Genomic DNA, 26,015 nt, shown 5'->3' on the forward strand with positions numbered 1-26,015 from the left:
GCTGATTTGTGAATGTAGTGGAGATGTAATCATAATAATCAGCATAGGCGCAACAAATGATCACCAATTAGTTTAGATTTGAATCGAACACATAGATAAACGTGACAGTAATAGCTTTATTAGAAAGTATCTATACGTATCAGTATATCGCAACGACTGATTTAGCCACAATATGAAATAGTGGGTTGGGTGATTATTCCGCACAAAACGATCTCGCACACGTCATTTTAATCTTGATCACGGAACATCTGGCACCTAAAATTTCTATTAATCGAATAATGAGAGAACTTGAGTGCCAGATAATGGGTATTCGCGATTTTTCGCAATGTGCGCAATAATTCCTATGCCGAAATATTGATGAGACGTGCAATGGACGATAATTGATACGTTGGGGCAACATCGGATGTCAAATGAAATCAGTCAGTAGTGGTGCGGGCGTTGCGGGGTGTGGTTGTGTCCGGCTGGACTACTCCACGAGGATGTCTCGTCAGTCGCAGCCACTCCTCAGCTATGACACGCTGGTTCACGCCATTGCTGGAGCCACGGTAACCCTTCATTCTTTATCACTTGCCATTCACCATTCACCATTCACCATTCGATATTGCACACACACACACCCTTCATTCTTTCTAATTCATATTCTCCTGCCTTTATATCCATACCTTATCTATGACATTAAATATAATGTACTTTGAGAACGAAAAACATATATTCCTGTATTTAATATTCGCCGTAAAGGCTCATATTGTGTATGTACTATATTTTAAATATTTGCATGTCTAATTAATCATTTAATGAAATAGAATATGTAATAATTATAATTTTTTTATCAAACAGGGCAGTGTGGTGGGAATGGCAACGTTTTACCCCTTAGATACGATTCGCTGTAGATTGCAATGTAAGTATTTATATACAATTAGACTCAAACATTTTTCAATGTGTTTCTTTTAAATCTTATTTATTTGCTCTCTAATATTTCGAGTGTTTGCCAAATTTTGACTGTTTTTAATAATTTTGCCAGCTATTTGTTTAGCGAGTGCAAATAGTGCTTTTTTACTCGTGTGTGATACTTTTTATAATGTACTCGTCATTGTATTTCTAAAAAATAGTTTACATAGATAATGTTTACATGTTTGTACTTCCACTTATTCAAATGAACATCTTTGAGATTTTTAACACCTTTTTTTCGTATAAGAATATCATTATCGACAATCGAAATTTTTCTGTCGAAAGTAAATATTTATTCTAAATACATATCCTTATAAGTATGATGTTTATTGTGAAGATTTATTTCTTATTTTTATTTTTTTATATCTATTTAAATAGCTACTGATGTACTGATCATTTTCTATTTTACAATTTTAATTTAATTTTGTTAGTAATCATGGTATTGTATTATTCTAATGTTAATGTACAGCATAATTGGAAAAAGAGCTCAAAACCCTTTTTACAATTTGATTTTTATTATGTGTATGTATGTATGTATGTACATGCGAAATGTGATAACCTTCATTTATTGTTATCAATTGTATTATTCAATATGTAAAAAACGAAAGTTTTGGCCTAGTTCAGAATATGCAGACTCATCTAATCGAATTCAATTTTTATACTATTTCATTAATAGATCAAAGATAGTGTCCAATAGGTATGTACATAGATACAGTTGTAAATATGTACATAATATGTACTTGACCTTCTAGTCAAAAGTTTTCTATTTTTTTCGAATTTAATTGTAAATTTACATTAAACCTTTTTTTGATAATAATTAACTAACTATACGCCATAAACACATAAATACGCTGTGTTTTTATAAAACTTCACTCAAAGGTCGTCGACACATCATTTGTGTTTTATAATCCTCCAAACTTTAAACAAAAAAAGTATTATTTAAAAGATTTATGTATTTTAAAGCTTAATTTTTTTCCATGGAATTTATTAATAATATTCCAAAATTTATGAAAGAATTAAAATCCTCAGATATCAAAATCCATCGGTTTTTTTCGCTTAGCATACATATGTACTTCTCAAATTGAATATTTCATTTCATATCTATGAATAACACACTTAAACGATAGATATCGTTTAATACGTGAAAATATGTTGAAATATATTACCACAGTTTGAAAAATATTGATCTGATAATAATTTATACAGTCGAAGACTCTATTCCAATTTTTAATTTAATTGATAGAAAGGTTTTGAAGTGATGTTTAGTTTACTATTTTTACTATAAAGATTTTCGTAAATTTCGAGTTCAGGATAAAACAAATATTTGGAAATTATTTTTTCTATGTGCATCATCTTGTCTTATAATAATGTTACGTATACTAAAAAGAGCCGCCGAGTAGTTGCAATCGGATTAGGCCGGGTAGCATCACAGATACCGTGTGACCGTTATAATTGGTTTCAAGGATTATCTCTAGACTAAGTGCTGTCGGCTAAACAATGATTGCACTTAGCGGCGATAGCGATACTCGGTCGCGTTCCGGTAGAGTTCTCAGAATCCACAACGGTAGCGTGGGACATCTAGGACGTGACCATAACAATAGGCAAACAAATTAGACGTCGAAGATGTCCTGAGAGACCTATCCCTTATAAGGCGATATCAAGACATTCTGGACTGAGCACTGTCAGTGCGTGTATCTCCTTAATCATCAATAAATGCTGTGAGACGACTTTGGCCTTTTACTTGGATCCTCCACCCACCCCAACGCAACAAGACTTACGTATATATTGTGAAGAATAAAATGATTTAAACCTATTATAGTAATTAACCCTTTGAGTGCTGACGTTTGTGTTGAAAGCTCGACACGCTGAAAATTTCGCCAACATTTCCAACTAGAATTATTTAAAAATCCAATAAAAAGCAGGTATACAAATTGTAGCTAATCCAAACAAACCCTAGATATCTACCGCTGAGGATTTCGAGTTTTGTAAACAGTTTAGACACTAATATATCTTGCAACAATATAAAACAAACAAAAGAAGTCTATTAATGAATGCATTTTTCCAAAACTAGTTCCATCTTCGTCATTATTGTTAAAATGTAATGCTCACAATCTAAATGCCAAGCGACAATCTAAAAATACTAGGCAGATAGGGATTTCCATCGAGAAATTCTGCTATGGTTATAAATTCAGAAATTCCGGTGTAAACCAGTCATTATAAACATTGACACGGATTACACAACCCATATTCAATGCATTCTTTTTCAATGCTACCAGGAAAAACTTAGCGGGTAGTATTTTTTACATACAAAACAACACCTATCAGCGTATTTCAGGCTCAAGGCCTTGTTGGCAAAACGCCGATCGGCGTTGATCAGCATTCAAAGGGTTAAGTGGAAAAGTAATAAAATGCTAAAGTACTTATTTCCATTAAATACTTTAATAACAAAGCTTTATAGTGAAATACAAAAGTATAGCAAGCAAGCTTTCAATCGGTAGTACACCACAAAGGGTCACATAAAATATGTATGGCTTTTTAATTAGTAGACGTATCGGCAAGTAAAAGACGAAATGATTACAGTTACACTACAAAATGTACATATTATACTAAGATCGACTTTACACTTTGCTCGTTGAATTATGACTGTATATCTTTTTTTTCGAGTGAATGCTAACAAAGCGCACGTTTCTGAGGATCATGGCCAGTAAGCATACAAAAAACAAGTTAACAATATTGCAAACACTGAAGATGAATAGGCAACTGTCGAATTTGTCATTTGCACACTGTCTATAGAGGTGACAAACATTAAACCTTGACCCTATAATCTCAAGGCTTTGTTATAAATGCGCGAGTTTTTATCTTATAAAATTAAAATGAGCATAAATAGTAGACGGACATTTTCTTATGCAATACTAGTTCATTTACAATTTTGAAATATGCAGTCATTATGCTTGTGACCTGAGGCTAAATTTAATTTATTTAATTTATTTAATCTAAAATCGGATTTCATTTATGTGCTGGAGTTAGTATGCGCTTTTATGTGTGCGACCGCTCTTTGGGCAAAGTCCGATGATATGTACATATATACACTTGGAATATTTAATGTTTTGCAATCATTGTTATGTCTAGGTCAACATCGAGACCTTATTGCCTGACCATCAAATTGTGCATTATCATTGTATATTATGTATTTATATCACCGAGACGGCAAAAAGTTTGAAAATTATTGCTCAAAATGATATGTTTTTCAGAATCTTCGTATAATTGATTACCTTAACCTTAATTACTTAACTCTAAAATTTATAATTAACTTATATGTACTGTCCCTCACAGAGGTGTCTCTTCGCAAGAATGCATCCATGGTCTTAGAAGACCTGATGCACTCAGGGAGGGCGTTATACATTAGCACACCCCTGTGAAAGAAACCCCCAGCTGTCTTTCTTTTTCTTGCTCTACCTACAACTAAATTATTCTTATTTCTAGTGTAATGATTATGAATATCTCTATTTCTTATTCTATAATCCTTAAAATAATCGGGTAATAACTCGTGATCTAACTTATAAACAAACGATAATGTGCTTAGCTTTAAACTATTACTAATACTCAACCATCTCAACATACTTCTAATACTTTTTAATCTACCAACATTCAAAATACCTCTCATAGCTTTATTTTGTAATTTTTGTATTTTCCCTAAATCTTGGCCACTAAACAAGTTAAGCACAGTGACACAATACACTACGTGTGGAAAGACAATTGTATTATAGACTAAAACTTTACTTTTCTAGCCATTTTTTTATAATATATTCAGCGTGTATCTTAAAATTCAGTCTTGAATCTATGTAAATACTTAAATATTTAATGCCATATATGAAGGGCTCGGGGCAAGATAGTGTCAACCATCATTTTGGTCCAAATTTTTCTGAATATGCCATCTATGTAACTTAATCATCTTGCATAGGATGGCATATTCAGTAAAATTTCGATCAAAATGATGGTTGACACTATCTTGCCCCCGAGCCCTACATATGATGTATATAATAAGGACATATAAAGTAGATTTATAATAAGGATAAGTTTGAATTCGAATTTTTGTATGGCTTTCAGTGGAGGAGAGCGAATTGGGCAAAGGGGGAACTCTACGAGCTCTGGCACGTTTGTCCAAAGAAGAAGGAGTACTGGCGTTGTACCGAGGTGTAGTCCCCGTGCTGCAGTCCATCTACGCTTCTAATTTTGTCTACTTTTATACTTTCCACGGTCTTAAATCGTTGAATGGGGGTGCAAAGGGCCAGTCTGCCGCCAGGGATCTTTTGCTCGGAGCCATCGCTGGCATCACCAACGTCCTCGTCACGACACCACTCTGGGTTGTCAATACCAGACTAAAGGTACGTGTGTATATTTACAGCAAACACTCAATAACATGTTTATGCCGTGCAAAATTTTGCTATATTTCAATTATTACTTTCCTTATGTATAAAGTAATATCGTCATATTATCACAATATTGTAGTTTCCATGCAAGTTTTTCCTGCATTTTGCTTTGTTTGTTTTTACAGGACATAAAATGCATGGACCGTGTTATACAATTAACGTTAATAGTACATAAAACTTTATGTACTATTTGTAGATAATCATAAAAAATGTTATGTTTATCTATGCATAATGATTCAATTGTTTCCATACGTGTTTTATCAAAGCTATCTTGAAGTATTAATCTGAAAAAATCAATAACTCCACTCGTTATGCGTTATGCGAAAGATCGATCGTTTCAGCCAAAACATTGTTATCAATATACATGTGCATATTATGTACATTATAATGAACATGGTTGTGACCAGTTCGGGTCGATCTCATGATGTTAAACAGATTATTCAACCGGTGTACGTGATCCATCACGATTTGGCAACATCTCACTTAATATGTACTTTCACTCGCAAGTTACTATAGTATACTGAATGGGAAGTTTGCGCAAGTAGGCCTATTGCTTCTAATTTTGATTTCACTTTTACGCGTGTGCCTAATTTCGGGCCGACGGCTTAATCCACTGGTTGCACATCTAAGTTTCTTAACGTCCTCAGCGTCAGTCGCATTCTATACAGTACTTTCATTCTTTCGTATTCTGGATTACATTCATGCAATCATCCGACATCACACTTTTTGAAAAAAAAAGTATGAAGTTATGAGTATAATAAACAAAACATTTTAATTCAAATAATGTCCACAAAGCAAATGTGCGATACAATGGCGATAACAATGAAATAAATTAATCTTTACAAATTAAGCACAGCAAGCGAATCCATTTTTACTATTTATATTTTTCCATGATGTCATTACGGGTTGCCCCTGAGCAGCTCCTATGGTATTAAACCTATACATATACAAATTTATATATTACTAGTGGTTTTACCGGGCTTCGCTTAGTATTTGTAATATAAACCGTTTAAACATGGCTAATTAAATAGTAAACAAAATTTATTTGAATCGAAAAAATATCAGTCAGCCAATCAGAAATAGGAATCGGGAGTCGGAACTGAAATCGGAATTTGAAAGCAGAATCCGGATCTGGAACTGAAAAATTAATCCGGATCCGTAGCCAGAACTGATGAAGGCATCCGGAACCGGAACTGAAACAAAAATCCGGACCTAGAACTGAAATCGGAATCAGGATCCGGAAATCGGAACTGAAATCGCAATCAGAAATCGGAATCGAAAACGGAATTGGATTCGATATCAATATCGTCGCCATAGAAAATTATTATTTTACCATTACCATTTTTACAAGGTTTATTTCGATGACGTCACGGATTCTACGAACCAAATTATATATTAGATTAGGTACATTTTGAAATTATATATTCAAATAGTGTTGAAAATTAGTAGGTAGAATGGTTTTTGCCAATTTTTGATGAGATGCCGTTTCAGCAAGTCTCAAATATTTAAGTCTGATCAGCACTACTACAGGAATACTCGGAATAAATTCTTTTCAATCGAGGTCAATCCAGAGCTCGATCTCGGGAGCTTCGCAGTGGTTAGTATTAACGCAATCACCAAGCCTATATCACTGCGTATTTTATACACTTGTCTAAACTGAATTATATTTTTTTCTTTTACAATCTTTGTCTATCAATTTTTATAAAATTTTCTCATGTACCACCTATTGTTAATATCGTCGCTCCAACATGGCTAACATTTACTGCTTTTTTTCTCATGTTTTGTTTTCCGTCTCTTCATTATGAAAATATTGCCACTATACATACTTGTCATTGAAGACAAAACATATTAATCAGTAACTCTCATCTTCAGACTACGGTATTTTTTACAGCATTCATTCGTCCAAGGGCAGTCTTTTCTAGATGCATTCATTCTCCTCTTTTTTTCCAAACATAGTAATGTGTTCTAGATATATATATATTACAGACCAAGTGTTACATCTCGTTCGTTCAGACATGAACCAATCTGGTCATTTATAATATACACAAAATAACACATTAACAAACGAACTACATTGTTTGATATTGCACAAACTATTAGATACGATGTAGCGGAAATGAGAATTAGAGCACAGGACTTCCCATTTTAAATAGAAAACTTTTGATGGCTAAAAGTTTCATGTAACACCTGGTGGAAATCTATTTGAAGATAGCTTTTGACTTTTAGCACTTAAACTAATATAGTTCGTGTATGAACAAAGTAAAATGTTCGTGAACGAATCGAAGTGAACAGTAATTGGACTGTTGTAGCATATATGTATACCACTTCTACTGGCTCATTTCCAGTAGTAACACTATCTGACTTGACCAAAATTCCAAACTGCACTGCATTGTTGTAATGTTTACTTATTTAATTTATTTTAGATGAGCGGAACTCCATACAAGAGCCTGGTCGGTGGTCTCCAACATGTGGCACAAACCGAGGGAGTACGTGGTCTCTGGGCTGGAACTATGCCCTCTTTATTGCTCGTAGCCAATCCTGCCATCCAGTTCATGACTTATGAAGCTCTCAAGAGGAGGTTCTCCCCCAATGGCCATATGACCGGTCTGATGTCTCTCGCCCTTGGAGCCTCCGCCAAAGCAGTAGCTACGGTTATCACGTATCCTCTGCAGGTGGTCCAGGCCCGGCTCAGGCATAGAGGTCAAGGTGCCGTCGAAGCCAGTGGCATTTTACCAGCTTTGCTCGCCCTCTGTAAGAGGAACGGCTTGCGAGGACTCTTCAGGGGACTCGAAGCCAAACTATTGCAGACGGTACTCATGGCAGCTCTCATGTTCTCCACGTATGAGAAGATAACCAGATTTGTCCTCACTCTGCTTCACAGGCGACCACGCTTAGCGTTGCAATAGCGATAAGTTTTTATGTACTAAGAATCTTAGTTACTGTATTAAGTGATAAAAGGGGTTTATTTGTAATTTATTCTTGTGCTTAGAATTTCCTTCAATTGAATTGAAAATTGCACTTAATTCAATGTGTTTGAAAGCAACCTGTATTTCAAAAAATATGCATATTTAATTAATGCTTTCGTTTCTTCTGTTGTTAAATGGTTTGTGGAGTTTAATTCCACTATCATGAGAATTGCTATTCTGAAAATAGCAAATTATCAATTTTTGTGATATAAAAAAGTATTAGTTTATAGTTATAATTATTGAATAATTTTTTAAACAAATTTTTTTATAAGAATGAAATTCTTGAGTTTATATTGTTTTAATTTTACCATTGTTTAGTTTGGTTAACTATTGTCCTTGAGGTAGAAGTGATTTAATAAGACTTTATATAATCCATTAATCAAAAAGTGAAGATGATGTTATTTCGAAAACTGACGTGCAAATCAAATATTTGTCAATACCTATATTTGTATTATATTTTGACACGATTCGCAAACTAGTGTTGAAACCAGAATTTGAATGAAAATAATACGTATCGCTTCACTTCACAGTTACATATACATACTTATGTATAATATGAGGCAACTTTTAATTAAAAATGTTTGTTTTTATCGAATGTCCCGGAACAATCCCAGATCGGCCAGTATATTTATGCATATTTTTGTTGTTAATTATGTATTTATCAAAAGCCTTTATGGAGGCACGTCTAATCATTGTTAAGCTATTCATATGTAATCGATCAAAACTGTTATATTATTCGACTATTTTTTGTTTTATATGAAAATTATTTATTTATTCAGTAAATAATGCTTGTTATGTTTAAGTTTTTTTGTATTTTCCTATATATTTTACAATTCAATTTAACTTTTATATTCGACTCCAAATGTCTGCAACGGTGATACCTTGATTAGTAATATTTAACAACTGCAATTCAATTTTTTTTTTTTGGAACCGTCAAAATGCTTTTTGTCATTAGAACAGACTTTGACTTTGCGTACAAAAAATATACCCAAAGTCAGAAGTACATAGCTACTTAAGAGGACGATTGTAAATGATAGACTGTGCAAAAAAGTTAACTGCCTTAAGTTGATTTTTACAATTGTACGATTTATACCAATTTTAACAATAAAACCTTACCTCTAACCGACACTGTGAGTCTTGAGATATCGCAAGTCGAATTTTTGTTTTGTGTTTTAGCCAGAGAAATGTAATATTAATAGAAGTGGCCTTAGGTGTTCTTTTGTTGTCAAGTGACATTCTGTCCACGGACAGATCTAAATAATTTTAGCAACAGTCGTATTTGACGCTTGGTGCTCGTCGTATGTCCGATAAAAACTTCTCTATTTGTTTATATTACTCGCAAGATGGGTAAGCATTGGTAAAAATTGCACAATACATTCAAAAACACACAATAAACAACATGGGATACATTTTTATAAGTAAATTGATCCAATTGTATTCCGTGCGATGTAGCGTATTTATAGAGACGTACCGCGTAAAATTGAAAACAATTATTCATTCGTAAGGGCCCCTCTATTTTTATTACATCTCTCTGGTTTTAGCACGATTAGCAGAAACCTAAAATATTACAGATCCTGTTTGCAGAACTGTACCCATTTGTATTCCATGACAAACTGTATTTATTATTAATAATTGTGGAAAAAAGCAGACACTGATAAAGCGTTTTTTTGTAATTGATATATGTCATACATTCATAAATTCCTATTGCAATTAAATTTCAAATAAAAAATTGTATATAATTACTGAGTTAATTTCTTTTGTTTATTTTCTTGTACTTATGCACATACATACATACATACATTATACTATTGATTAGCTCGAGCGCAATATTAACATATATCAGTATTGTTGTAAATAAATAAATAATGGAACATTTAAGAGGAAGAGCAATGTAAAAACACAAAGTGAACGATCTTATATTGTATTAGAGATAACAAGGAGGTGCATTATTTGACCTTCTCCTCTGGACAACAATAATCACAAGTGGGAGTTATCGTTCATAGTAAATATTTAATACTTATTGTTACTGTGACACTCGGTCAAGAGTAGTCGTTAGGAATAAATCGTATAGTGAAAATAAAAATGAACAGAATGTCATTTCAAACTGTCAATCGATCGAAGTTGGCATTTTTAAATCAATCGCATTCGATAAAAAAGGATGTTTTGCTCGGGATGTCGGCAGGTGAATCTCGATTTCAAATAGTGATGTGTAATTTCAGTTTTTGGTAATCAAAGTTGTGATTGATCAGATGGTAACGGCGGAGGAATGGGCATGAAGCCTTTAATAGCAGTAGCGATGGCAACCGGAGCAGCTGTGGCTTCGTTTGTGCTCTTAACGGAACGCCGTTGGTCTCGAATGGCTGCATTGGCCACTGCCATAGTCCTCGCCACCACAGCACTTTATTTCATGCTCGCCATTTCACCGACACAACCGCCGCCACCAGTCTATGAATGATCTCATATGTAATAAAATAAACCATATCCTTCTTTTACAAAATATTTATTAATAATATTCAATCAAACAGAATAAATGTATGTTGTTCATTGCCGAAATATATTAGTATTCAATTTACGTCACTTTTACTTCTTTTAAATTGTCTGTTGCACGTTGTACACTTTCGCAATGCTGTTTTACCAAATCCTCCATTTCTTCATATAGCTGAAAAATTAAACACAAATTCAAACAAACAATTCCTATTATAAATAGGTTGTGACTATTTGGAGGTACTATATCTGCGAATTATTGGCTATTTGCAGGTACTTTATCTGCGAATTATTGGCTATTTACAGGTACTATATCTGCGACAGGCGCAAAGCCTTCTGCGCATGCGCGTGAACTTATAATCCGATTATAATTTCTTAAATTTAATGTATGCTAGACTTGTTTAATCAATCGTTCATTATACATGAGGCAAATAAATTTCGCAGGTTATTATAATAGATTTATATCATTTAGCTAGTTTGCGGCTTGTACTTGTATGTAGGTATTATACGTTGTATATGATAATAATTTTCTAACAATTAATAATATTAACTAATTTGGATTATATTTTTTACTCTACGTCACTTTACGAGTTTGAACTGAATTTTAAGAGGTTTAAAACAAATTTTTAACAGTAAACACGCTGACAGTGACAGTTCACGCGCATGCGCAGAAGGCTTTGCACCTGTCGCAGATATAGTACCTGCAAATAGCCACAACCTTATAAATATGTGTAAAATTACTATTGATATAATATTACTTGGGCATAAAAAGCGTCTCCATTATCGGCTTGATATTGCAGTTCGGCCAAAAGTAGATCCAGTGCAGGCAACGGTGAACAGACGGGATGATACGATATGTTTGGACGTGGATCGGGTCGGCTTGCTCTCAAAGCCTCAATCCCTACGGCTGCAGCTTCGGATAATCTCCCGTGTCGAGTCATCAATCGAATCAACGATGACACGTCTATCGTCTGCAAAATTCACCGTTAAAAAATCCCATTCACGACCGACATAAAAAGCACGATAATATGTACACATACCTTATATTCAGAAAGTAACCAGTGAGGTAAGAAAACACCAACGGACAGTAACCGAGATGCGACGGCGTGTAAAATTGATGATCTTGATTCTACTTTGTTGTTGGATTCGATGGTTGTGTCTCCAACGAGCGCTTTCAACAGTGCCCATGCAGCACCGGAAGCACTACGTTCACCGATAGATAGCTCTGTAATTAGCGCAATCGTTTTTATATTATTTATATTTTCTCATGATGCCATTAATGGGCATCTTCCAGGTGGCATTCCAGAGTGATCCAATGCGCCACACCACAGTGGCTAAACATATTGGTTACATTTTACATGTTCAAACACTGTACAGAAGTACTGTAAGTATTATACAAGACAAATAAGAATGTTAATTAACATCCACAGAGACATCTATGGTTAAATTTGCAGAATTTTAAATAAATCTGATATACTGAAAAACTCGTGATTTGCGATAAATGGGTAAAGGTTGTCAATTTGTTGGAACCGTTTCAACGAAAACCAGACAAATTGGCAAACTCGGATAGGACACGATCGACCTGGTCGAACCGGTGGCATTGAAACTGTGACCACTTTGTTCGAAAGCATTAGTCTACGCTGCTGGTTTGAATTCGAATCCGGAATGATGATTTATTTGAAAATTTACTCGTATGTTGCTTACCGGTGATGTCGTTCTCGGCTAGCCATCTCCATGCGTCCATATCAGCCTGTGCTTCGGCTTGGCTGGCGTTCGTAGGCAGTGAAGGTAACGCTGCAGCGGCTGCTGCCAAAGCTGCTAGAGCTGGTGCTCTTGGCGCACCGAGACGTTCTCGTAAAGTTATCGCGGCTACATGCAAACCAACGCCGCTCAATAGTGATGCCACTTCTTCAACGCCTATTACGATAAATTGTTATTAAAAGTCTGGAATATTGACTACAGCTTCTATTCACACAACGTCATGATTGATGCCTTTAACCCTTTGCCTGCGGCAATAAACATAGCGAACAAGCCCTGTACGCGGCACCTTTTTCGCGAATTTGGCAATCGAGTTTTCGACCTTAAATACAGATTTTAATATTTACTCAAGTAACCATATATGTTAATTAACACATAAAGTATTATTTTAAACAATAAAATACATAATATACCTCGTAGTTTTGGCTTAATTGTCAAATAATCATTCTTCATACAATTGAGACGTATCGTCGCCATTGTTCAACAGACGTGACGTCACATAAACGAGGTTTCAGTATGGTTCCACAAAAAACTAATTTTGACTGGTATATATTCATTTTAAGCAAATTGAATAGATGGCATTGAACTCTAAGTAATATATTCAACCAATTTTGAACCTTAAAACAGTTGAAATAGGCGCATATAAGGCTCAAAATCCCGTGCAAAGTTCAGAAATTCTATGGAAGACAGCCGCGCAAAGCGTCCATAGAAGACGGCCGCGGGCAAACGGTTAAAATATTCAATTTTCGTTAGTTATGTTTTCATAAGGAACATTTTTTCCTTCACTTTTTTCTTCAAAGCCATCAGTCAATGCTGCAATAATGATCTCTTTTTATGAACATCGCATACAACAACAAAAAAAACTCATTACACTACCGGACTTAACAAGCATATAAATGTCAAGTGAATTTCGTTGATTGAAAAATAATTACAAATAAGTTTAAAGGTTTTGTAATTATTTTTCATTTGTTTGTACTGAATTTTGAAAGTGATTACGACTTGTTTACTTATACTTTCGATAACTTGAAATTACAAAAATACATATTTATAAAACACTGGTGGCTTGTGTGCATATAATTGTGCACTCGGTAAAATATCGCAATTCGGATCAACGGAATTAATAATTTAATTAATATACGATTTCAAGGGAAGAAAGAGAGGCGGAGCATGGTGTTAAGAGGGCTGTACACCCGAAACCTTAATTTTGTTACCGTTCCTTTCTTCGATATATATATTGAGTGTATGTATATATTGAGTGAATGCGACAGTTGCGCTTCGACCAGATAAAACGTGTTTTAAATTGACAAAATCGAGGTTTCGTATTCTACTATTTTCTCCTCCAAATTTGGACCAATTTTAAAAAAAAATTCATCATCGGTATGAGAAAGATATTTTCTGTGCATCTATCGGCGTATTTTTTTTAAAATCAACCGTTAAATAACCACGCTAGACTCTTTTCGTGGGTGTAAAAAAGAGGCGATTTTATAGATGTTTGGCGGCTCCTAGCTCCTATAAAAAATAATTAATCAAAAAAATAAAACGATAGATGCACCCCAATGGTGGATATCCATAGCATATTAAAAAATAATTTCTTTAGTGCCATAATTGAGGTAGGGAGAAGTATAGTACGTTTGTATGGACAAGGCACTGCTGTCCAGCCCTCTTAACAGCGAGTATTCTGTACAATTATTATATAAGACAGCAAGTATTACAAACATTCTTAGCACCTTGAATGAAGAGACTTACCAATTTCTGGGCACATTTGATCCGGTTGTGTCTTGGCAAATTTAAGACGAGCCGTCACTATATGCAACTCTTTTCTCAGATCTTCAACACCCAGAACGATAACTTCTCGATCTTTTTCATTGCGCTCGACAATCTAAAAGTTGATTATTTTATTATTTTAAAAGTTGTCAATTTATTACGATATAAAACTTAATTTCAGGCTACCTCTCCACGATTATCTCTCTTTTCAGCAAGAACTGGTATTCTGGACACGACTAGGAATGCGTGCTTTGGTGCCACTAAACTCAAACAATTTAAAGCAGCGAGCAAACAACGAGCACGACGACCCAAAGCATCAGCTCTAGCTCCCATTTCATTACCTATGCGGCTAGCTTGTTCGTACATAACGTCGGCGGCTGTAATTTACAACAAAAAAATTGTTTAAAATTTGTGTAAATACATATGTACTATATACTAGCATTGCATGCAATTAAATTGTAACCTTTTCTCATATCTCCGCATTTTATGTAATAGGCGTAGAGGAAATTGTAATAGTGATTGTACGGTTCGTCGCATAAACGGGCTCGTTGTTCGGCGACCCTGCAAGTAGTTGGAGGCGGAGGCGGAGCACCCGGAGCCAGGAGGTGTGGCAAACAACGACGTTCTCCAAGAGCGGCGACCAAACGCGCCACGCAATTATCCCGTTGCTCAGAATCAGGATGAGCTCCGGCAGCCGCCAGCGCGCGTTCCCACTGCTCCAACTCGAGCCAAGTGCGGAATACGAGGGAATGAAACACTGACTGTGGATAAGATGAAATGTTTGAACATCGCTAAAAACTATACAAAAAGTGCTTACACAATGATATATTATATTTTACCAAATGAGGATCATCTTTATCAGCAATATTGATAGCTTTCTCAGCTAAGCTAATGATACACTCTGGTGACTTGTGAAGTTCAAAGAGTTTGATCACCTGCAATGATTATTATTTAATATAAAATCGAAAGTGTTTGTATGTATGTTTGTTCAGAGTCATCATCATCTGCAACCGTTCACCGTCCAACATCGAATAAAAGTATCTCAAGCTGTTCTGAACCGGTCTCCCTCACGGGACCGAAAGTGAAACGCCCGAAAACGCAAATGTCGGAAGGCAAAGATCGAAAATCGAAAGATAAAAAAAAAGGGTGCATGGTAAACGGTACTATATATATATATTTTATTTTTTTTATTTTTTTATTTTACATATATACCAGGAAGGCCTTACAGGTAAATCCCAATGCGCCTTCCTGGCCAATTACAAATACAAATGCAGCATTTTTTTATTATAAGTCGTTGAATTGCGAGACACTGAAAAAACTCGCAAATTAACGAGACATCTATGAATTGTACATAAATTTTTATTGTACATCCATCAAATTTCAAATAGTGGTGACATAGTAGGTAGGAAGGATTTTTAGCCAATTTTTTTTTCCGGGAACCGTTTCAACAATGAAATCAGAGAAAATTGGCAAACTCTGATAGGAAACGATCAACCTGGAGTCACAAATCCAGGTCTGACCAACAGCATACTCTGAAAAATTCATTTTCATTCAGGGATAGAACCCGGCACCTCTTTGACGGTAAGCAGAAGCTTAACGTCCGAGCTATGCTGCTGGCTAGCTCGGACTAGCACTACTATATATATATATATATATGTAGTGTTGGGATTGAACGAAAGGCTGATGTATGGGCTATGGCTGAGAAAGGGTATGTTACAACCGATTGTAGAGAGGGGATGGAAAAGTGGCAGAGGGCGCGAAAGGACCGCTATTTTACAGTTAGTAGAAGTTAACCTTCCACTGGGGGCGGTTGGTCGTTAAACCACCGCGTGGTGTCGTTTTAATAAACAACATGACTGAAAACGCACGTGTTTGATCTTCAATTCCACCGCCACATCCCATCGTGGTCCTGAATAGCGTCATCTATTCAGGAATCCCACCCACATATATTATATATATATATATATATATATATATATATATATATATATATATATATATATACATATATATATATATGAGTGGCATGCGGTGAAATTATCTCTCTTTTTGTCATACAGCCTTGTTTAATGTGCGCGTGCAGAATACGGGAAGAAAACCTGTTCCTCTTGTTCCCGTTGTATCCTGCTCGCGCAAATTAAGTGAGTATGTACGACGGAAGGAGAGACCCTTTTTTTTATCTTTCGGCTTAAGATCTTTCGATTTTCAATCTCTGCCTTCCGATATTTGCGTTTTCGGGCGTTTCACTATCGGTCCCGTAAGGCAGACCCGTTCTGAACAACCCCCTTTTAGTTCATTCACCCATCTTCCTTGCGTTGTTTTACTCTATTGAGTTCATTCAAACATTCATCTCATCCATCTTTCGTTCATTCTTCTAGCTACATGACCCCTACATTGCATTTTAATTTTTTTACTCACTCTATTAAATCAATCAATCTCTAATACAGTCATACTTCTCACCCATGTGATCTTTTTTTGTCTTTCTAATTATTACACGAGTGTACATATAACGTTCCATACATTTCCGAATGCATCGAATATTGGCATACATCGATCAATTTATACCTTATTTTATATATCAATTGATCATCACGATCCCGGAAACCATTACAGTCTTATCATATTCATACTTATGTATTCAGAAAAGGTCTGGTATATTTGCTAATATTACATAATTAAATATTTATACCTTAAGATAGTAATTTAGAAGAGCATTTCGTGAAGACTGTGATGAGCGAGGTAATAAACGAGCCAAGAAAGGTTCATTGATGGCACCTTGTCCAGCCCGTAAAAATGCCGCCAGTGCTTTATGAGGCTCGGCAGTATCTAATAATGCCATACCGACTATAAACTCCCCTGAAACAAAACAAGTTCGATATTAAAATACTTAATTAAGAATTATTTTACATGATAAATAAAATTCTTACTCGAAGAAGCATTCCATTCACACCATGGTGCGAGCAAAGCTGCATAGTTCTTAACGAGAATGGGCCGACCTGAAGCCGCTAACCATGTACCAAAAGTAAATCCACCACTCACACCCCAACTATGATAAAATACATCTATAAGAAACGAAAATTGATACTAAATTTTAAATAGTAATATGATGGTTCTTTACAGTAGATGTCCTAGACAGTGAACGTAAGGATGTAGCGTTCGAGTCCAGTGTAAATGTGGGGTGATTTGCTTGTGGATCAATAGACGACGTGCCGCACGACCGCCAGCTCCTTGAGTGAACCACCAGACGATGCCAGCAGATCTTCCGGCTGTTGAGTTTAGCTTCAAGCCAGAATCTCTCAATTCTCCCGAACACAGTTTCAAAAGTGAAAGTCGCTCTATACCACTCTTTCTACAAAGCACACATTTAATTGCTATCATTGTATGTGATATTATTGTAAAATTATAGATATGTATTTATTAGAACTTACAGTGAATCGTGGTTTTCCGATTCACCGAGTGTAGTTTCGCAAAGCCAACACAAGGCATTATATGCCTGTAAACTGACACCTGTATGTCCCGCTACAGGCCAAGGTTTTTGCGAGCTTCCATTCAACATGGCACCGAGAATCAGCAAATTGCAACATATTGAAAACCTGAAAAATTCAAATACATATACATATTAGTTGTTTGTTTCCTATTTATTTAATAAGTATATTGATAACACTGAGTAATTATTAAAATAAAATTTCAAATTACCTAACTTGAGCCATTTGATAAAGAGTGTCTGTCGCTAAGGAAACGCCCAAATCACTACAAAATAATGTTTCAAAATCACCGCATGAAGTATCCTCATCGTCTCCCTCATCTAAAAATTAATTTGAAGACATTTTCAGCATAGCTTGTTACTTTGATTAACATTTTTGGCACAAACCAGTACCAAAATAAGTGAAACATAAAAGAGGTTTGTAAAAAGACATACCTTCACAATCTAAACGCAATGCTTGATTTAAAGCAAGAAGAGCACGTGGCAAATCTCCAATTGTTGCCAATTTCCGGGCTAGAACTGCTATGACTTCAGCAGAAAATACCTTAAATGTGTTTCATTAATGAATGACCGAGTAAATATGATACATAGATACATATATGTGAAATTGCTATATTAAATGCATACAGGAGGAGAACCGTCTTCTCCATCGGCCAGTAAATCTTCAGCTAATTGTGGTAACAAATGTTCAGGGGCACGACCAAGTGCTAGTCCCGCTCTTACGGCAGCTTTGGCTCCTTCTGGTAATCGTCGTCCGACTTCTCCGGCTGCACCAACTACAGTGCATATCCACCTGCATACAGTCTCGTCTGTATAAAATGTATTTTATTAAAAAATATGCATATAAAGTGTATATATTGCAAAGTTTGACAGGGATGAGAAAATCACTATACCGGTCGAAAGAACGGAACACAAATAATTTGAAGATATGTCGGACGCATCTTCAGATAGCAGCAAATGTTCCAATAGTTCCAAAGGTCTAAAGAAAGAAACGCCACCTTGCCGTAACAATAAACACCATCCTCCATTTTCCTAAAGATACAAATAAATAGTACCAAGTAGTTCAAATTAATCAATCAAAATTTGAAAATTAATCAATCAAAATCAATTTGACTTACATGATTGGATAAAACTAGTCCTTGGGGTTTTCTCCAGACTTCGAGATATTGAACACACCAACTATATAGCTCAGACCAACATCTAAAATTTAATAACAATAATTGTAAAATTAAATCAAAGAATATTCGGTAAAATATGTAGGTAGAATATATAGACAGACTTGTGCATTAAATCTTCAGGATCTAGTTGGGTACGGGCAGCGTGTCTTTGTTCAGCAGCACGTGCAGCTGCAAGAGCTCTCATTCTTAAATTTAAAACTCCTCTTTCATCCATATCACTGTCGATTATACTTTGCGTTGTACTTTGTGTAGCTTCACTGCTACGCTCGTAAATCTAAAAATTTAAAAATCAACAACTCAATTGAATTGAAAAGCAAAAACTGAAAAATCGCCGAAGAATACGCTTACACTGAGAGCTTTAGCTATGACAGCGATTGGAAATAGCCCCGGTCGAAACAGACACTCCAAGTATGCATAATGGTCAGTCTGGGGCAATAATTCTGGAGATGGGAGTGGTGCCGATAAGCAAGATCGCCATTGAGCAGTTGGACCCAGAGCTGAAGCGGTGACGGTCACATCTCGTTCCCCACTACCACTGCTGCCCCAAACGGCCCAAATACCGCTGCCACAAACACCAAAGTCTACAAGATCACGCTGAAAGAATGAAAAAATACTTCTAAAATAATATTACAACATTTGATTCATAACAGTATTACGAGTTGTTCACTAACTTCAGGTCCGAAGAGATGGCAGATGTACGTAAAACTGACTGTGTTTTGCTCTCCAAAACTCGGCTTCAAAACTGTGAATCTACTTTCTGTAGAAAAGCATAAAAATGCTCCTAATAACAGTTCACCAGTTGACGTTTCTCCAGAGCGTAACATATGGGGTTGAGCTGATACAAACAAAATAGCGATAGTAAATAAATCGAATACAAAATTAATAAATTAATCAGAATTATATTGAACTAACTTCCATGCGTGATGGATTCATTTTGATCTGTAAGCAATGGATGTACGGCTATGCAAGTGGCACGTTCACAACACCAAACTCGAATGCGAGCATCACGACCTAATGCATATAATTTAACACCCTGCGATGTGACGGATAAGCTCAAACCACACGACACTTCTCCTTCATTGCGATTTCCTCTGAAATTTTAGGTGTCTTGGTTATAGATAGTAATAATTTCAATATTGAGTACATGTCTTGATTGATAAAAGATGAAGATGAAGTTAATATAAACATAATACAACAGTGTATATATGAAAACTTTGAATACCTCAATGCAGATAAAAATCTTGGAACAATAGATTCCTGACGAAGTAATGTAGTGAGGGCTCCTCCGGCTGGATTCAATCTAACCAGCAATATACCAGCACTACCTCCACTTCCCCCGGCACCAGCGATAGCAAATAGTGCTTCTCCATTATTATTCAAAGCCATTGAACAAGTATGGGGTACAACGAAATCTAAATTAAACGATGATCAATACAAAATATCGATCTATATTTTATTTCAGAAGAATACAGCTATATATACTTACTTGCGTTTGTGTGATGAGATATTATATGAAAATGTTTGGGATCTAAAGCTTGCGCCGCAGAAGCTTCATTTAAAATAGAGGGACTGCTATCCTCAAGATCTCTACCAATTTGTTTTTCCTACAGAAGAAATATATATTAAATATCGATTTATTCATATTATTTCTATTAAACGAAATATCGCTTGCCTGTTTGTGTATAATATCTGGATGTGGAAATATTAATCGGTGAACAGAACAAACTGACGTGACGAGTAAAATAACACTTCCGGGACGCTCAAATACACACGCGCCCAAAAGAGCTCCACCGCCCCGCCAACGAACTCTGCATCCACTTAATTTCATTTCCAAAGATTGTTCGACAACTTCAAGTGTATCGTGACTAATTCGCCTTCAATCACATAAGAAAATTTCAGAAGATTGCATAAAATATTGATGAAACCAACGATTTAGACCTTAAACTTACCAACAAATGTATCTGTTTCGGGTGTAGTATTTAGAAGAGTCTTTATAAAAATAGCCTCCGGCTCTCTCGGGAAGTTTTATATCTTGTAACATACTTTGAGTTCCTCCTGTAAGCATTGGAATGTTTTCACATCTATGATTATGTATATATTTTTTATCATAATTTTAAAAACGAAAATTGGTAATTGTGTAATTTAAACAATTGGTTTTGTAGTAAGTGATTGATTCTATATAGAAAAGATGTGGGGTGCACCGGCTAAAACATAACCTTCGATAAAGTCGATTGTGAATGTGACGGAGAATTACCCGTGTTGAGGCTGATGTGTCTCCAATGATCGTTCGGCGGCGGAGGCTGCAGAGGGATGACCTCGCGGTGACGCCCCCATTCCATATCCAACTCCATATTTTCAGGTTCAACTGTCAAAACTCGCACATTCGCGTTTGGCGTTTACGCGCGGCTCGCGATCCCTCGCCCTAATGCTTCTGAAATAGTCGCCATAAACAACTTTTATTTTATTTTTCTTATTTTGTGAGTACCTACTTAATCTGCAGATCTTCATTTCCAAAAAATGATTCGAGGACATCTCAAAGCTAGTTGTAAATTTTTATTGATAAAAAAAAGGTTTCATTTGCATAAAACTTAAAACAATTTTTTATGTTATTAATAATACTTAATGTCTGCTTTTTATGTTGGCGGAATTTCGATGAATATCAGTGGCAGCGTTAGAACTAGAGGTATCCACCATGGTATTTGATGGAGCTAGCAAATACAGCGTGTTCCAATCTTTGGCGAGCCACACACCCTTCCATAATCCCGCAGTACCCATCAGATTGCCTTGGGAGGATGTCGTCTTCGAAACATTGGCTATTTTTTTTTTTTTTTTGCTTGACCATTTCTTGTCCCCCCTTGACTTTTCAGTTTTAAATTAAAATAAGAGTCAGGTAATTGGGTTTAAATACGGGCCACTTAAGCAACAGAATAGCATTTATTCATATAAAAGCATTAAAATATAATTTTAATAAAATTTAAAACAATCGTAACAAAAAATATATATTCATTAATGTAAAACACAAAAAAGAAACATGACATAAGTGATTTCAACATTGAATTATTGAAGAATCACCAAATAAAAAAAAATCAGATGTCTCCGTTCTTCGGTGAATTCTTTTCATGAGTTTTAAGACACAATATCGATAATGGACTTTTCGCAAGAGAATAGGTAAAAGAGAATGATTAGAACTATTAAATTATTTTAATTAAAAGAGATAAACTTTATATGGTGAGTGATTAGCTGATTAATATTTAAGTCATATATGTAGATGTCATATATGAGAATAACAAAGAATTACACATCTTAAGAAAAATTGCTTTTAACAATATAAATAAGTAATAAAGGTAAAACATTATAAACAAACAATATATGTAAAACATTAATTATTTAGAAAAGGTAAAAACATATATACATAATTTAAAAAATATGAAGATACATACATATATACAAAAAAAATTATGTATCAATTTTAAGTTCTGGTAGAACAATGTGAAAACAAGGCTATAATCTAATCGTGATATTTTAGTCAGTTTGGAACTATAAATAAACAATATTTTATGGAAAACAAAAGTTTGAACCAGTCCAAGTATTTTCTGCATACCTCTGAAATATTAAATATAATAAAGTTTATTTCAGCTTCATGAGATGGGATGAGTTATATTTTTAAATAATAATCTATATAATATCTGTCTATCCACTATTAAAACTCCAATCACAGATCCATCTCCAAATCCTTAAAAACATTATCGAGAGCTAAGCGTTCGGCATGAGAATCGACAGTCATTATATATTTTGGATCTATGTTCCCCAGAAATCTTTCAAAAGAGCGAATGCTGAAAAATTCTCAACAGTTGTTTGACCTTTAGTAGTGATAACTGCTAATGGAACAGCGCTGGCTATACTTTCCGTCAGAACAAAAGTTAAAGTGTGTAGTTGCAAATCACAGGATGACGTTGAGTCAATAAATATAATGTTATTATAGTTTGGTCTCTCTTCATTAGTGGAGTCGTGATTATTGCAGTAAAGGGATTTTCTATAAATTTAATTTTGGCGCCTCCTATTCTCCCTATACATTGAATAGTCTAACATTGAATGTATATTTTCTGTAAGAAAAGAATTGTAAATTTATTATGTACATATGTAGCTTTATAAAATGTTCATTGTCATAATATTGTTGCGTAGGGGTGGGTGGAGGATCCAAGCAAAAGGCCAACAGTCGTTTCACAGCATTTATTGATGATTAAGGAGATACACGCAGTGCCAGTGCTCCGTCCAGAATTACCTGATATCGCTTACGTACCGCCTTATAAGGGGTAGATCTCTCAGGACGTCTAATCTGTTAACCTACTGTATAGTCACGTATTCGGATATGTATTCCCACGGTATGAGAAGTGCAATCATTGTTTAGCTTTCATGCTCTTAGCTTGTCGCTAATCCTTAAAACCACTTACCCCGGTCACACGGTCTCTCAGGACGCTACCCGGTCTAATCCAATCGCAATTACTCGGCGGCTCTGTTTAGTATACGTTACAATATTCTTTACCTTGATCATACTAGTCATTTTTCCACCTTTTTCATATAAAAATGCAGCATGCTGTTGAACTGCCTCCACCACATCCACTATACGATGAAAGTAGCATTGAAATCAGTGGAACCCAATCATGGGAATGTTTATCGACTTGGAAACGATCCACCTTGAATTTGTTAGACCAGCATACAATGAAATCCATCCCGGCAAAAAGCTTTATGGATAAACCGTCATCTGATGTGGAACCCACGGGGTTATGTTTGTATTCTTTAGAAAAGTTGGACATGATAGAGGAGGGGTAGGAGATGTTAGATATGCGTTCAGCTATATCAGCGGCTTCGCAGAAAAATGAACACTGACTCATTAATGGATTATATATTTTATTTTATTTAAAAAAAAATCAATACCACAGAGACTTGACAGGTTGCCCCAAAGCGTCAATGTGATTATAATACAAATAATAAAAATTATAAAAAAAACATCATAAAAAAATAATAAAAATCATAAATAAAAAAAACATAAAAAACATCATAAAAATCATAAAAATCATAAATAAAAAAAACATCATAAAAAATAATAAAAATCAAGTAAAAAATATGCACACAAAATAAAAACAAAGAAATAAGATTGAAAAATTTATATCGTGCTATTTAGGATGTGTTCCACCAACTCAACATAACTGGCATCGAAGAGGTCCAAGTAATGTGCCAGTAAGTTAAGGAGTCGAACAGCTCTCGAGAGGGGGGAGTTCATGAGCACGTTTGATTTAGCCCTAATTGGCAAAAATATATCATGTTTTCTTAAAACTCTATGATTTTCCGGGGCCCAGAATTTTAGTTTCTCCAGGATAGCGGGATTGTGAATCTCTCCTCTAAGTAATTTTACGAAATGTTTCCCAAGAAATAAATCTCTTCTCTTTGCCAGGGAGTTGAAACCCCAAGATCCCAAGACAAAGGCACTAGGGAACAGATATGGATAAAATCCAAATGTCTTCAGATATAAAAATCTAAGGAATTTCCGTTGGACTCGTTCCAACATTAGAGAGTAACGAAGTTGATTTGTTGCCCTATCACAGATATTCTCAATGTGAATGTTGAAACTCCAACTATTTTCGAAGACTATTCCCAGATCAGATATAAATAATTCTCTCTGAAGAAGAGAATCATGAAATTTATACGGATATTTAATAGGAGAACGAGCACGAGAGTAAGAAATGACCCGACACTTTAGGATATTGAAGGGAAGTTTATTAACATTAGCCCATTCATTAATAGAATTCAAATCCTCTTGCAAATAAAGAGCGTCAGGTAAATCAATCATCCGCATATAATAAAAATTTAGAATGGTGAATGGAAGATTGAATATCGTTGATAAATATTATGACTAATAAAGGGCCAAGATTTGATCCTTGGGGAATCCCAGTAGTGGCAACATACTCATAAGAAAAGCAACTCCCAAACTTAACGAATATGTCGCAGTATCAATGCACACACGTCAAATGTCAACTGTGAAAACGTAAACAAATGTCTGTTAGTGTGTGTGTGAGCTATCGACGCGACACCGGTGGCGAGTAGTAGTAATAACGCAAAAACGGACGGGAAACTTAGATATGCTTCGCGGCCGCAAACGATGCGAGTGAAGAGCCCGCTTTATACTTGTCTCCCTTTTGCCGCATACACAGTTTCTCTTAGTAGGTAGGTAGGTACCGCTGCGTCGTAGGGAAAAAAACCCAACTTCCCCGGTAGTTAAACCCCTCGCACCCCTCAGTTAGTGAAGACAAAATCTCCGACCAAAATAACACGTCTTAGGCCCAACTAGTGTATTATACATCAATGACTGGAACGCACTGAAAATAAATTAAAGAAAACACAGTATTTAATCAATGGTCTGGTATACAAATATTTAAAATATAAAAAAAACTCATGGGGTGGCGATTTATGCAATAGTATTATAGCTAATCAGTCTTTTCACTACACAATAACCATGATCGCTAATAGAACAAGCAAATACCATGATCGGTGGAGAAGAGATGGTCATTGAAATTAGCAAACGTCTTTTCGTTTATATACGTACCAAATTTTTTGTAAAAAGCTTCTATAGCTTCAATCAAGAGTATTTTTATTACAGGACTTGATACAATAGTCAATTTTCTTTAACGTTAGTTGTTTTACATATTGATTATTCATATATTGAAAAGAATTTGCGACAGTTATACATACATATATGTGTTCTGTGTTGTCTGTAATAAGTTGACCATCTGTAATACCACCTATGAGTTTTTATTACATGAAAATTTTTATTATAAATTGGTTTATTTCTGTTACTTGATTAATAAATTATTTATTGTATTACTTGTTTCTTGTCTTGTTATTATTGTTTATATTTCATTATGTTTTGCAATCTACAATACATATGTAGTATAAATTACTTACTGATTTATATTTGTTATGCATTCATCATAAATTATATTTATTA

General features: G+C 35.1%; 4 protein-coding genes and 1 long non-coding RNA gene across 5 annotated transcripts in view; 3 read left to right on the plus strand and 2 right to left on the minus strand.

Annotated features, from left to right (window-relative positions):
- Positions 1 to 26,015, plus strand: part of LOC143921171 (uncharacterized) — an 895,047-nt gene that overhangs the window by 160,641 nt on the left and 708,391 nt on the right. The gene's annotated exons all lie outside the window — the stretch shown is intronic.
- LOC143921164 (uncharacterized) overlaps positions 1 to 26,015 on the minus strand; it is a 754,379-nt gene that overhangs the window by 159,523 nt on the left and 568,841 nt on the right. The window lies entirely within an intron of this gene.
- Positions 429 to 10,093, plus strand: PMP34 (Peroxisomal Membrane Protein 34). The gene is made up of 4 exons (XM_077444419.1): positions 429 to 545; positions 838 to 898; positions 5,056 to 5,333; positions 7,802 to 10,093. Exons 1-4 carry the CDS (start codon positions 480 to 482, stop codon positions 8,282 to 8,284), a joined length of 888 nt encoding a protein of 295 aa, XP_077300545.1. The 5' UTR covers positions 429 to 479; the 3' UTR covers positions 8,285 to 10,093.
- LOC143921599 (uncharacterized) lies at positions 10,336 to 10,799 on the plus strand. The gene is made up of 2 exons (XM_077444949.1): positions 10,336 to 10,526; positions 10,594 to 10,799. Exons 1-2 carry the CDS (start codon positions 10,427 to 10,429, stop codon positions 10,797 to 10,799), a joined length of 306 nt encoding a protein of 101 aa, XP_077301075.1. The 5' UTR covers positions 10,336 to 10,426.
- On the minus strand, positions 10,836 to 21,445 carry Nup160 (nuclear pore complex protein Nup160). The gene is made up of 26 exons (XM_077444420.1): positions 21,267 to 21,445; positions 20,962 to 21,067; positions 20,685 to 20,886; positions 20,499 to 20,616; positions 20,235 to 20,424; positions 19,925 to 20,103; positions 19,684 to 19,847; positions 19,361 to 19,606; positions 19,114 to 19,286; positions 18,953 to 19,034; positions 18,728 to 18,866; positions 18,462 to 18,643; positions 18,270 to 18,378; positions 18,047 to 18,155; positions 17,779 to 17,943; positions 17,469 to 17,699; positions 17,278 to 17,396; positions 17,040 to 17,206; positions 15,190 to 15,285; positions 14,814 to 15,111; positions 14,537 to 14,727; positions 14,333 to 14,465; positions 12,533 to 12,745; positions 11,869 to 12,053; positions 11,587 to 11,799; positions 10,836 to 11,003 (listed from the first exon to the last, which is right to left on the minus strand). The coding sequence occupies exons 1-26, from the start codon at positions 21,361 to 21,363 to the stop codon at positions 10,914 to 10,916; spliced, it is 4,197 nt and encodes a 1,398-aa protein (XP_077300546.1). The 5' UTR covers positions 21,364 to 21,445; the 3' UTR covers positions 10,836 to 10,913.

The sequence above is a fragment of the Arctopsyche grandis genome, chromosome 13, assembly GCF_051622035.1.
Source record: "Arctopsyche grandis isolate Sample6627 chromosome 13, ASM5162203v2, whole genome shotgun sequence".
Classification (NCBI taxonomy): Eukaryota; Metazoa; Arthropoda; class Insecta; order Trichoptera; family Hydropsychidae; genus Arctopsyche; species Arctopsyche grandis.